Here is a 14098-nt window from a genome sequence, read left to right on the forward strand (position 1 = left end):
AATACTTTAAAAAAAAAGCAAAAAGCCAAATTTCCAGAACAGGGGATAGCTTGATTCCCACTCCTACAGTGGAATAACCTTTTCATACCATCGCCCACGAATATGACCGACTTCAGAATGCCCCCGACGCAAACCGCGATCGTCGGCATGCCCTCCGGGTTTCTCGGAATCAGCCATGAGACCAAGGTCCCAGAATTGGAGGACGATATGATCCTTGTGCGGAACGAAGCAGTGGGATTGAATCCGATCGACACCAAGCTTGTGGGAAAGCTGTTCACTGTTAATGCCATCGCCGGCATGGACTTTGCCGGCACGATTGTGGCTCTAGGGAGCAAAGTGACGACTGCGGCCGACCTCCAAGTTGGGGACCGCGTCTGTGGGGCGGTGATGGGTATGCACTCCTTGACCCCTACGGTGGGCGCCTTCGCGCAATATGTAGGCGCCAGTGATGTCGTGACCCTCAAAATCCCCCCTGACATGTCTTTCGAAGCTGGCGCCTCGATGGGCACTGCCATCGGGACCATCGGGCTGGCCCTCTTCACGTCGCTCGCCCTTCCCGGCAGTCCACTGCATCCGGTCCAGACTCCCATGACCGTGTTGGTGTATGGTGGGAGTACAGCCACGGGGACGATGGCCATCCAAATCTTGAAACTGTGAGACCAAACCCCCCTCCCTACCTATACTTCTACGCTCATGGGCAATTGTTTACTACTAGATCCGGGTATCGGCCCATCGCGACGTGCTCGCCGCGGAACTTCAATCTGGTTCGGTCGTACGGGGCTGACGCGGTGTTCGATTACAAGGCGCCTCACTGTGTCACAGATATCCGGGCGTCGACCAAGAACGGGCTCAAGTATGTCTTGGACTGCATCTCCGAGCCCGAGACTATGGCGTTCTGCTACAAGTGCCTGGGCCGGTCGGGCGGCAAGTATACTGGGCTGGAACCCTACCCGGCATCTCTGCATACACGCCCCACGGTCCAGCCGGATTGGGTGCTGGGGCCGACGCTGCTGGGAAAGCCTATCGGGTGGGCAGCGCCCTTTGCCCGGGAGGGATGTTCGGAAACGCGAAGGTTCGCACTTGAATGGTTTACGATTGCCCAGAAGCTCTTGGATGAGGGCCTCTTGAAGACGCATCCCATTCAGCGCATGGAAGGGGGCTTCGAGGGAGTTTTGGCGGGACTGGAGCTCCTACGTTCAAAAAAGGTCTCCGGTAAGAAGCTGGTTTATACCGTTTCCTGTGAGTAGGGGGTCTGTGGGCCGGTGGCAGATGAAGATGAAAGTAGCGTACATATATACTTACTAGGTGTAGCTATACTTTGCAAATAAGCCAACAAAGGAATTTACGGTCTGGGTATGTAATATTGAAACAAGCAATGCTCGATATGCTGCTTATTCGCAAAGTCGCCGCCCCGGACGGAGGTTTTAGAATGATAGTCTGCCGGACCGGACCCGGCGTATTTGTCTCGATTGCTAGAACCATTCTACTAATTTCTTACTGTAACATCACTGCAGTATATATGCTCAGTCACACTGTGGTCCTTAGGGAGCAGGAAAGTGCCACCATCCTGCTACAGGCAAAAGAAAAACAGCTAGTTCCATTCAATATGACATCTGTGCCTCATCCTGAGCCCATCGCCATTGTGGGCATGGGGTGCCGCTTCCCTGGCGAGTCAAGCTCGCCGTCCAAATTTTGGGATCTTCTGCACGATCCGCGAGATGTCTCGCAGGAGATTCCGGGCGATCGCTTCAACTCGCAGAGGTTCTATCATGCGGATGGGAAACATCACGGAACTACCAATGTTCGACGGTCCTACTTTCTCTCTGAGGACATCCGCCATTTTGATACCCAATTCTTTGGTATCGCCCCAGCCGAAGCCGAAGCGATGGACCCCCAGCATCGTCTGCTACTGGAGGTTGTATATGAAGCCTTGGAGTCTTCCGGAACGTCAATCGCCAAGCTTACCGATTCCGACACCGCAGTATATGTCGGCCTGATGTGCAGCGATTACTATGTTCTACAAGCCCATGACTTGAACACGATTCCGACATATAACGCGACAGGGGTAGCCAACAGCAACGCCTCTAGCCGGATCTCCTACTTTTTTGACTGGCACGGGCCATCTATGACGATTGATACTGCGTGTTCCTCGAGTCTCGTCGCTCTTCACGAAGCGGTCCAGACGTTGCGCTCCAAGCGTTCTCGGGTTGCCTTCGCTGCGGGGACCAATCTCCTGTTATCGCCTCTGCCCTACGTTTCGGAAAGTAAACTCAACATGCTGTCCCCGACAGGCCGTTCGCGCATGTGGGACGCGGATGCGGATGGGTATGCCCGTGGAGAAGGTGTTGCCGCAGTCATGCTCAAGTCTCTCAGCGCCGCAATCCAGGACGGGGACCGGATCGAGGGTGTGATCCGCGAGACGGGCGTCAATCAGGATGGCCGCACCAAAGGGATCACGATGCCCAGCGCCGTCGCGCAGGCCGCGCTCATCAGAGACACGTATGCCCGCGCCGGCCTGGATCCAACTAAGCCACAAGATCGCTGTCAGTATTTCGAAGCCCACGGCACGGGCACACCCGCCGGTGACCCCCAGGAGGCTGAGGCCCTGAGCCAAGCCTTTTACTCGGGGGCAGAGAGGGTGGAGAGCGACAATCCGCAGTCTGCCATGCTGGTCGGCTCGGTGAAGACGGTGATCGGCCACACGGAGGGGACGGCTGGCCTTGCGGGGCTCATCAAAGTGTGCTTGGCCCTGAAGCACGGCGTTGTGCCACCGAACATGCTCTTCAGTCGCCTCAACCCCGCATTGGAGCCCTTTGTGGCGAATCTGCGTATCCCGACGAGGCCTCAAGCCTGGCCCGCTCTGCCGGATACGCATCCCCGGAGAGCCAGTGTGAACAGCTTCGGGTTTGGTGGGACGAATGCACATGCTATCCTCGAGAACTATGAAGAGATACGCCCTAAATGTCTTGACAGAGCACCAACTACGCATGACCAACCAGCCGTTTCCGTCATTCCACACGCTTTCTCTGCTGCGTCCAAGGGCTCTCTTCTAGCCCTTTTGAGATCGTATCTGTCTTATCTCGAGCGGAACGCGGAGGTCGATCTGAAGAACCTTGCTCACACCTTGATCACGAAAAGGTCATCTCTGGGAGTCAGAGTTGCATTAGCAGCGACAACTCAAAATCAGCTGCGGGAGGGGATCAGTTCAGTACTGCAGCAGGCTGCAGAGGGAAATGATAGCTCTCTTGGATCGTACTCCTCCGCTCGCAAACCTTCTATCCTTGGTGTCTTCACTGGACAGGGCGCACAGTGGGCCGCGATGGGAAAGCAACTTATCAACCGCGTGCCAAGGGCTATGGCATTGGTAGAGAGATTGGACAGATCACTCGGTGCTTTGCCGGAAGAATACATGCCACGGTGGAGCTTGGTCAGGGAGCTCTTGGTGGATGGGAGCTCCCGCGTCCAACAAGCAGAGATATCGCAACCGCTCTGCACGGCAGTGCAGGTCTTACTTGTGGACCTGCTTTCCGCTGCTGGGATTAGGTTCAGTGCGGTTGTCGGTCACTCGTCAGGCGAGATTACCGCTGCGTATGCCGCGGGCTTCATCTCTGCGGACGACGCCATCCGCATAGCTTACCTCCGGGGTCATTTTGCAAAGTCGGCTTGTGGACCTAACGGAGAAAACGGCAGGATGATGGCAGTTGGGACTTCAATCGCTGACGCAAAGGATCTCTGCGATCTAGACGACTTTCGAGGGCGGATTTGTATTGCCGCTCATAATTCGCCGGATAGTGTGACACTTTCGGGCGACGAGGAGGCCATTCATCATGCTAAAAAGGTTTTCGACGAGGAAGGAAAATTTACTCGAATCTTGAAGGTTGACACTGCATATCACTCACACCATTTGAGCTCGGTCAAGGAGGCCTACCTTGCTGCTTTGCAGGATCAACAAATACAGATCTATGCCCCCAATGCGGATGCTCCACAGTGGTACTCCAGTGTGCATGCAGGCCACGTGGTCAATATCCATGATAAACTAGAGGATAAGTATTGGGTTGAGAACATGCGAAATACTGTTCAATTTGCGACCGCCGTCGAAAAATGTGTGGAGGGCTTTTCTCAGAAGTCTCTGGACTACATTGTCGAGGTTGGCCCTCATCCCGCCTTGATGGGACCAGTCAGAGAAACAATCCGGCAAACAACCGGGAAAGACGTGCCTTATACAGGTACATTGCGACGCGGTATGGATGACATAATCGCATATCAAACTATCCTTGCATCCTTGTGGACAGCATTTGGTGATCATGCAGTGGACCTGGCAGGATTAGAGCAGGAAATCTACCAGCCGGACAGTTTCCAGAACCTGGAAGACCTACCTCAGTACGCATGGAGCCATGATCGTTTGCTCTGGGCCGAATCGCGCTCGACCAAGCTCTTCCGTACCCTACCTGGTGGCTTTCACGACCTGCTGGGTGTCCGCACCGAAGACAGCACCGAGAATGAATGGAGGTGGCGGAACGTGCTCAAAACCCAGGAGCTACCATGGCTTTCTTGCCATGCTCTGCAAGGGCAAACAGTCTTCCCTGGAACTGGGTATATTGCTCTTGCCATGGAGGCTGCCTTGCAGATTGCGCAGGACCGCCAGGTCCAGCTGATTGAGCTCCGTGATCTGAAGATCCGAAAGGCGATTGCGATCAACGATCACCTCGGGACGGACCTCGTAGTGACCCTGACCAACATTTCCAGGGCACCAGAAGGAGAGGACGACGTTATTGAGGCCAGATACAACACATACTCCGCGAGCAACAAGGACTCGGCCTCGATGACGTTGAACACCTCGGGCGACGTCCGTATCATTCTCGGCAGCCCGCAAACTGATCTTTTCCCGCCACGAACTCCGCCCAAAGCACCTTTGTCGGCCCTGGATATCGACCGTTTCTACTCGGCCATGCGGAATGACCTAGGATACATGTATGATGGTCCATTCCGGGGGTTGACGAAGCTGGCACGTCGCCTAGGGCATTCAAGCGGTGCGATTACCAACCCATGCACGGGCCCCGATGAGACCCAGCTTCTCTTCCATCCCGGAATGCTGGATAATGCTCTTCAAGGCCTCTTTGCTGCGTATAGTGCCCCGGGTGACGGGCGCTTATGGTCAATGCGCGCGCCAACTGCATGTCGACGGATCACGCTCAATCCATCACGGTGCGGACCGCACATGACTTCGGAGGTGGCATTTGATTGCACGGTGACTGATCCTCGGGATGATTTCATCACGGGGGATGTGGATGTCTATTCTGCCGATTTTGACAGCAAGATCATCGAGTTTGAAGGACTGAGTTTCTCCCCCTTCGCAGCGGCCAGTGAGCAGAACGATCGCTGTCTTTTCCAACAATGTGTCGAATACGTCGACCAACCCGACGGCGGGTTGGTTTTGGGGGATAGGCAGCCAAGCGCACCGGAGCGACAAAAGGCGTTGGACGCTGAACGCGTAGCGTTCTACTATCTGAAGAGCCTTCATCAGGCTGTCGATCTGGACCTGCGCCTGGATTTGCCTTGGTACCGCCAGTCCCTCCTCGACAATGCCTCGAGGGTCGTTGGTCTTGTTCGCGACGGCGCTCATCCTTATGCTCCACAGTCATGGTTGAATGATAGTGAAGACGATATCCAGGCGATAATAAGAGGGTATGCCACGTCAAGGTTGAGACTAGATTCATTCAAACTGATAAGCATTCAGATACGGCGAGCAAGACCCTGACTTCAATCTCACGAGGGCTGTCGGAGAGAACCTTCCGCGCCCATCCGTGCTTACAGGCGAGACCAACATTCTCGAGTACATGACGCAGAACAATTATTTGGACAATTACTATACGCATGCTATCGGATTTGACTGGCTGAACGAGTTGATCTCCGGAACAATACTCCAGCTGACATGCAAGTTCCCTCACATGAAGATTTGCGAGATTGGTGCTGGCACGGGCGGTGCCACACAAGCGATCCTAGAAAAGGTGGGCGACGCGTTTGCATCATATACGTATACCGACATCTCGAGTGGCTTCTTCGAAAAGGCGCAGAGCAGGTTTCAGAGGTTCAGCAGCCGCCTAAACTACAAGGTCCTGGACATAGAGCGCGACCCGACAACTCAGGGATTCGAAGAACACTCTTACGATCTGGTGCTGGCTGCCAACGTTCTTCACGCTACTGCCTGCTTGGAGCACACCCTCCACAATGTTCGAAAGCTCCTCCGGCCCGGCGGGTTCTTGGTTCTCATGGAAATCGTCGGGAACGATGTTTTCCGCATTGGATTGGTGATGGGTGGACTGCCCGGATGGTGGGTGGGCAAAGACGATGGCCGACGCTATGCGCCGACGGTCACGCTCGAGCAGTGGGACTCGCTCTTCCGGACCACGGAGTTCTCTGGCATCGAGACTTACACCCCTATGCCCGACAAGGTCCAGATGCCTGGATCGGTGTTCGTGACGCAGGCGGTCGACGCCACTCTGAGCAAACTTCGAGAACCCCAGCATTTTCCACGGACTTCCGCTGCGTCGAGCGACCTGGTGATTTTGGGCGGCTCGCGCGACAGCACCTCCCGCCTTGTTCAGGTCTTGGTGCCGCTTCTAGAGCCATTTTTCAAACATGTTATTACAATCCGGGATTTGAAACACCTTCCGACTATACCACCAAGGGCCTTCGCATTGAGCCTCCTGGACTGTGATGGCTTGCTTTTTGAAAGGCTGGATGAACCACTTTGGCAGAGCTTCAAGACCCTGGTTTTGTCTCTATCTGGCCTATTGTGGGTGACCACTGGCAGTCGCCTGGAGAGGCCTTACGCCGGAATTGCCCTTGGTCTGCTGCGCTCTCTCGTATACGAAATACCAGAAACCAAGATTCAATCTTTGGACGTTGACGATGTGTCAGATGAAGGGACTTCAGCAGTCATCGCACGGCTCCTGCTCCAGATGCAGTTCCATTCCGCAATGCCGAAGGAGAAGCAGGAGGCGATCCTTTGGACTCCAGAGCCAGAATTGATCCTTGCCAAGAACAGGCTGCACATGGTTCGTGTGCAACCTCAGGCCGAGCAGAATGACCGATACAATTCGTTCCGTCGACCGATTATGAGAGAAACTACCCTGGGAACCAATGATCTCCGGCTTGAATATGATGGGGGCGCCTACGTGCTTCGGGAGAAGCACGATGCTCCCGAGCCTCACAAAGACTACCGTACGGTTCAGGTCGAGTATTCGCTTCTCTCTGCAATCAAAGCCAATGATGGCTATTACTTCCTGTGCCTTGGAATCTGCCAGGGTACATGCGAGAAGGTTCTGTGCTTGTCCACCGATAATTCCTCCATTGTCACTGTGCCGCAGTCAATGCTGGTCACCGTAGACAACAACGACCTTATCGACGCGCAATTCATGTCGTTTGTGGTTGCTGATCTTGTTCGCCAGCATATCCTGAGATTGAGGCCCGCTGCGGGTACACTGCTCATTCACGAGCCCGACCCTGGCCTTGCGTCTTTGCTGTCTGGTCGAACGGTTGTCGAGGGTCAGTCGATTGTGTTCACAACATGCAAGCCAAGTAATGCGAAGAGAAGAAACTGGATCTATGTACACGAAAGAACTCCTGCGCGCATTATTGATGCACTTATTCCGCGCGACGTTGCGTTGATTATCGATCTATCTTCCACTGCTGCGTCCAAGTATGGACTTGGGACCAGAATTGCCTCATTGCGACCTCAGGCCGGCCAGAAACTTGGCTTTTCTAATCTTGTCCGCAGCACGGCATCACCAATGTCAATTCCTGTCCCTGAGAGCGTTGGGCTGCTTCTTGAACGAGTCTCGGCGTTTGAACAGTCCCAACTGAATGGAGTTCCAGACGGTGCGCCACTCGACACTCTCACTGTTGGAGAAGCCGTGACAAAGCAGCCCTCAGAGTCAAGCCTAGTGTTGATTCAATGGGACCCACATCAGTCCGTTTCGGTCTTAGTGGAGCCAATCACCGTGAGGAATGACCTCTTCCAGGGTGATAGGACCTACTGGTTGGCGGGCCTGGCGGGAGACATGGGGCAGTCCCTGGCTGATTTCATGATCCAACGCGGTGCGAGGCACATCGCTCTCAGTAGCCGCAACCCGATAGTCTGCCCTGAATGGCAGAAGTTGTGTCAAGCCCGTGGAGCGCACATCGAGTACTTTACATGGTACGTGAACTGCCCAACTACATCCTATCCGAAATCTTACTGACAGAGTGATCGTTTTTGTCCAGTGACCTGACCCGGTATGCGTCAGTTCAATCGACACTCAGCGCGATCGAAAGCAAGATGCCCCGGATTGCCGGCGTTGCTAATGGTGCCCTTGTGCTTCGCGACACTCCCGTGGCGACGATGTCCTTCGATGACCTCCACACGGTCCTGAAACCCAAGGTGGACGGCACCGTGAATCTCGACAGCGCGTTCGCGGACCATGCGCTGGACTGGTTCATCGCCTTCTCGTCGATCGTCGGGACGACCGGCAACATGGGCCAGGCGGCCTACTCGGCGGCCAACTGTTTCATGAAGGCGCTGGTGAACAACCGGCGCCGCCGCGGCCTCGCCGGGTCGGTCATCGATATCTCCCGGGTCATCGGGGTCGGCTACGTGGAACGTGAGACCAAGAGCGAAGGACGACTGACCAAGGAGCAAACGGAGCGGCTCATGAACCGCACCGGCACCATCCCCATGTCCGAGCCGGATTTGCATCAGCTGTTCGCAGAGGCGGTGGTTGCCGGCCTACCGGGGACGGCGCCCGGCTCGGAGCTCATCACGGGCCTGGCGCCCATTGGGATGGCGCAGGCGGAAACCGCCTTCTGGGCCGCCAACCCTAAGTTTGGACTCTTGGTGCGCGACCAAACCACCTCCTCAACTGTCTCCACGCTCGGCGAGAATGGGCGCTCCATTGCCCAGGTTCCCGTCTGGATTCAGCTGCAGGATGCTACCTCGCCGCAGGAGGTGTCGACCCTTATCCAAGGTAAGTGATGATGCACCCCCCCTACCTTCGTCTTCCGGTCTACCTTAAAAAGAAGGAAAGAATCACTGCTCATTTCTAACTTTTATTTTCCCTTTGTTTTAAGTTGCCTTGGGAAGTAAACTGCGGGCTTCGCTCTTTCTGTCGGCGACTGACCCATTATCTCCGGAGACACCTCTGGTCGACCTCGGCATCGACTCTCTGGTCGCCGTCGAAGTCCGCACCTGGGCCGCCAAGGAGCTGTCGGTGGACTTGCCCGTACTCAAGATCCTGGGCGGCGCTTCGATCCTGGACCTGGTGACGGATATCCTAGGGAAGCTTCCAGGGGACCTGCTAGCTAACGCTACTGCTACGGTTTCAGACGCTTCGGGTCCGAACTTCCCGGAGCGGGGTGGCCGTGAGTCCCCGCTAGCTGATTTATCCCTGTCTGCCTCGTATGATCTGGTTTCGATGCAAAGCCCGCCTACCACTGTGCAAGACTCGGATTGCTCGGATCATGATGGGCTGAAGAGCTCCGGATGAGAGATGCTGACCCGGGGGGAAGGAAGTTTCGAAGTCCAGCCTTGGCTGGCTCTGAGCTTATCACATGTACTGTAATATATGAATCAATGTTTTCCGTTGCGCTGCTGCACGCTGTAAGCGTCTTTTATCGTTGAGGTCTAGTGCGTTAATACAAGTGGTGTTGGAATAAAACAATTATTGACAGTTCTACCCTTTCAGGGCCCATGTTGTCCACCTGCTTTGCCCGTTTTGATCCCTTTCCCAAGATGAAAGGGCAAAGGAGCGGAATTGCGGGCAATATTCACAGAGGGCAAAAAGGCTAAGACTGTTGGAGTAGTCCCCAAGCTGTCTTGCAGTTCGGAGATGGTCGCCGCCGGCCTCTTCTTGCCTTACCTTCCTAAAAGTCGCCGGCTCTCCCAGGCCGGTTCCATTGAAGTATGCAAATTTCCTTCCGACTGAGCACCTGCACCGGGATTGAACTCCACTTTTCTCTTCTCTTCACTTTCTTCTGATCAATTGCGCCAATGCTTAAATATTCACACAAGAATTTCACCAGTTCAACGAACTTTTATGACATCCAGCATTGCATTTACTTGTAATACGATGTCATCCCAATCAGCCACCACCACTACCACGAGAGCCGGTAGCCAGCAACAGCCAACCCCTGCCCCACGCCCGACCATCCTCTGCTTCCACGGCGCGGGCACCAACGGCCTCATCTTCCGGTTGCAGGCGCGCGGGATCGTGCGCTCCCTCGCTCCCCACTTCCACTTCGAGTTCCTGGACGCCCCCTTCGAAGCGGCGTGCCCGGGTCCCGGCGTCGGCCCCGTGTTTCAGGACCTAGCGCCTTTCCGTCGGTGGCACTGCGACGGCAGCGCCGTTGACCAGTTCGATCTCGCCGGCGCGGAGGTCGTCCGGGAGCGCCGCGTCGTGCGGCGGTTGGTGCGGGATGCGCTGAGGCCTCCCCCGCCACAGCGGGAGGAGCAGGAGAAGGGGCAGGAAGGGGAGAGGCTGGGGTATACGCCGAAAAGCGAAAGCGGGCCGGGAGTAGCAGCAGCAGGAGGAAGGGGGAGGGTCGTCGGCGTGCTGGGATTCAGTCAGGGGACGCGGGTCGCGACGGGGGTGTGTCTAGATGCCGAGCTGGGAGCCTCGGTGCAATTTGCTGTTCTCATCGCGGGGACGTGTCCGGCTTTGATGCTTACGGATTATGCTGATGCTGGTGGTGATGACGGTGGTGATGGGTGCCCCGCGGGCTGCAGCGCAGACTCTCCCATTTCCCCCTCCCCCTCCTCCCCTTCCGCCTCCTCTTCTACCTCCGAGTTGACCGAGGAGGTCGATAGCCCCAAGGATTGCATCGCAATCCCTTCCGTCCACGTGCAGGGCCTGCGGGACCCTTGGCTCGCCGACAGCAAGCGACTCTTGCGCACTTGCTATAAGGCTGAGCGGGCGGTAGTAGTAGAGTTTGCCGGGGCGCATCAGGTTCCTACAGCGCTTGGGGATGTGGAGCGGGTCGCGGCGGCGGTCTTGGAGGTGTGGAAGTCGGCGCAGCGAAGCGAAATGCAATAGAAAAGAAACCTGTCAGTCAGTTAGATTTTCTTCATAGGGGAGTGGGGTCCCGGGAGGAGTAGCTGGTTTAAGGTGCTATAAGCAATCATCAAAAAGCTCAAGTTTGTTATTATCGGCTGTCGGTGGCAGATACAGTGCGTTGCAAGAATTACGCAGAAACATGCCATCGTCCGCATGGGCAACCAGTCCTATTTTTTTTGGTCAAGACTATAGATCTGATCCTCTACCTTCAATCTTTTAAAGTCTTTGGATACGCTTATCTATAGTACTGCCAAATATTAATATTTCAGGAAATAAAAAGTTAAGATATACAGAGCCTATTGCATCCCTAGCTATATCATTCTATAGCCCTCAGGTTGCTCATTTAAAGGCTCGGGAGCTGAATAGCTCCAACTAGTATCCCCGCACGCCAAGCCGGTTGCGTGATATAGTGTTTTCATAATACAAGAAGCGTAGTCATTGATAAGACGCCGTGTGTGTGCTGTATTACTTAACCTCCGGTCTCGCTGGGACAGGGCATTTACCGGACCGGCGACTTCTACTGATGAAGGATGTCAGTTTACTGATTTAGCGGAATAGTTGTTGGTTTCTTCACAGATCGGAAGACAATAAATTCGTAACAATTGTCGTACAAAGAATACGTGACAAGAGCCTAGACCTCCTGTTTAAAATGGTACCTGTTCACACTGCGATATAACGGCAAATAGAGAAGCCTGTCAAGTGATTCTTTGTATTGGAGTATAAAGTAGCACATACAATATCATAAAACATGTTCCAACAGCAATTCGTAACTACGGATTGGTCATAACCTGTGCCGATTTCTCAAGTAAAGATGCTTCCTTCTCAGAAACCATATTCACCGCAGCTTGTATCGAATTGTTCGCAGCCGCAGCCACTGCCCCCAAGCCACTTCGTGGTGATAATATATGCGGAGGTGGAGAACCCTTCTGATGCTGATATCCAGGCATCAACAGACTAATAGCATCACGCAGTTGATGAACCATGCTAGAAATCATGTAAGCACCCACAGAGGTACTCATGGCTGGCTGAGATGCAAGGTTGAAAGTACCCAGGCTAATGGGCGCCAGATTCCCAGCGCGGGTCTTGAGATTATCCACGGCAATGTCCAGCAGCTGCAGGGCGTATGCGTACAATGTCGCGACTTGTAATACGGTGATGTAGTTTATCCTCGGTGGGTCGAACGGCCCTCCTCCTATTTGAGTCGGCTCACCGAAGCCGTGACAGCAATCGGGATGTCCAGCATTGACGCTGGCTATGGCGAATGAGACTTCGGTCTCAGTCCCACTATTACTTGCAGTACTGTAGTCTGAGCCAGGGCGATAGTCTGGGACGGGGAGCAGCTCTAGCAGTTCTTTGCAGGCCATCAGGACTTTGTCAAGAGCCGGCTTTTGCCCTATGGGTGATTCGCTCGCGCATGTTAACAGATTGCTCAGGTGAGACTGCAGCCGTAGGAGCTCGTCTGCACTGGTGATCCTAGCAGTAGAGGCTGTCCCTTGTTCTGACGTCCCCAGGCCGGAGTCAGAGAAATCGGAAACCGCCTTGGATTGATTTTGCGGGTTCTGGGCTTGATGATGTTCTTGGTGTGCATGTCCGTTTCTGTGCTCGCCCGTTGGAATCGTCATGAGCCGGGTGCGCAAAGTCCGGGGAATACATGCCTAGGTTCCAGTTCAGATTGTCGCCGGGTATCACTAATCACACTAGTTAGCTGTTCAATTCAATTGCTGCATGCAGAGTCTGCAGATGTGGTGTGTACCTTACCTTCGGGGAAGAGAAGAGGTAGCCCGAACACTGGTTCGAGATTGCCGTGACCACCCGGACCACGACCACTATCAGGGCCACTTCTAGGACTGGCACAGCCAGATATATTGTGTGCAGCTGCAGCTGCGTCTGTACAAACTGGATCATTAGGATCAACAGGAAGCGGCACTGCAGTAGCACCACGCTGCTTCCCGGGCTGGAAGGCCCGTCGTTTAGAGTGTCTCGCATGACTATGACTGTCGGACGTGACTCCCTTCTGGTTCTCAGACACTCGGGGACGGCCCATGCGCCCAGTGGTGCTGTACACGCAGTCAATATTGAGTCTCTCACACCGGTCGCACCGACTGTCAGGCCCACCAGTGCGAGTGCACCGGTTCTTGAGTTCGTGGCAGCGGTCGCATGCCGCGCGGAGCTTTCGATCGCCGCTCACCATCTTCCAACTGCAATAAAACATACAATTTCCAATTAACTAGGTGCCTGGGAATCGTGTTACAGTGTCTTGAACAGCAACCACCTGGGTAAAAGAAATACTCTCCGACCTCTGGTAGACACTGGCGGCCAGTTAAATAACTAGGAATTTTTCAGTCGCGGGCTCCGCTGCCCCCTGCTCAATAAGGGTACTAGCCGATACACCCATCTGAATTAGTACGTAGTGGTAATTTGCCTGACTGAGACTGGACTTTTTTAGTAGAATATTCCCTGTTGGCCCTTTAGCCAGGGATTAAATGCGTGCTCCCGGGGTGCTCAGGTAGACTTAAGGGATGCTTCTAGTTATAACGTTCGATCAGCTGCTGATCGCTCGATCACTAAAATCTACTAAAATACCCTCGAATACCTGGTAGGCCTTATCGGAGTAGAGACCAACGACATAGATCCAGCCGATATACTTTAATGGCTCAAAGGCCCGGGCCTTTCCTTTCAGCCCCCATTGCTTACTGATTTTAGTGCTTCCCTGGAGCCGCCGGGTGAACACTACCTTAACCATATTAGGTAATTCCCGCCCCAACAATCCGGCTTATCGACCAATTATAATATTGGTTCAAGCTGCGGTCCACTGTGGCTTTGGAAGGTTCAGAAATACAATGGTAATCCTCTGGGAGAGGCCCGATCAGTTGAAATTGTCTAGTCTCCGATCGTTCGCTCTTCCTTACCCCGCTTTTGGGCGAAAGACTAGTTCGAAGGTAGTTTGTCGTGCTGATCACTTTGGCCACGGCCTCAACCCTTTGTTGGCCTTCGCATCTCTGGCTGTG

The 14098-nt window shown here is 54.4% G+C and overlaps 3 protein-coding genes across 3 annotated transcripts; 2 read left to right on the forward strand and 1 right to left on the reverse strand.

The window, feature by feature from the left end:
* Window positions 1-117: 117 nt before the first annotated feature.
* On the forward strand, window positions 118-9799 carry BO87DRAFT_448399 (putative polyketide synthase; the record flags this gene model as incomplete). Its single annotated transcript, XM_025628296.1, has 7 exons — window positions 118-653; window positions 716-1239; window positions 1330-1353; window positions 1515-5685; window positions 5738-8200; window positions 8266-9005; window positions 9109-9799. The coding sequence occupies 7 exons, from the start codon at window positions 118-120 to the stop codon at window positions 9522-9524; spliced, it is 8874 nt and encodes a 2957-aa protein (XP_025483304.1). The 3' UTR covers window positions 9525-9799.
* A 307-nt stretch (window positions 9800-10106) lies between these two features.
* On the forward strand, window positions 10107-11069 carry BO87DRAFT_383530 (putative oxidoreductase; the record flags this gene model as incomplete). The annotated part of the gene is made up of 1 exon (XM_025624657.1): window positions 10107-11069. One exon carries the CDS (start codon window positions 10107-10109, stop codon window positions 11067-11069), a length of 963 nt encoding a protein of 320 aa, XP_025483305.1.
* Window positions 11070-11860: 791 nt separating this feature from the next.
* On the reverse strand, window positions 11861-13281 carry BO87DRAFT_422693 (Zn(II)2Cys6 transcription factor domain-containing protein; the record flags this gene model as incomplete). Its single annotated transcript, XM_025627129.1, has 3 exons — window positions 11861-12686; window positions 12742-12778; window positions 12849-13281. The coding sequence occupies 3 exons, from the start codon at window positions 13279-13281 to the stop codon at window positions 11861-11863; spliced, it is 1296 nt and encodes a 431-aa protein (XP_025483306.1).
* Between the last annotated feature and the right edge of the window lie 817 nt (window positions 13282-14098).

The sequence above is a fragment of the Aspergillus neoniger genome, assembly GCF_003184625.1.
Source record: "Aspergillus neoniger CBS 115656 unplaced genomic scaffold BO87scaffold_5, whole genome shotgun sequence".
Classification (NCBI taxonomy): domain Eukaryota; kingdom Fungi; phylum Ascomycota; class Eurotiomycetes; order Eurotiales; family Aspergillaceae; genus Aspergillus; species Aspergillus neoniger.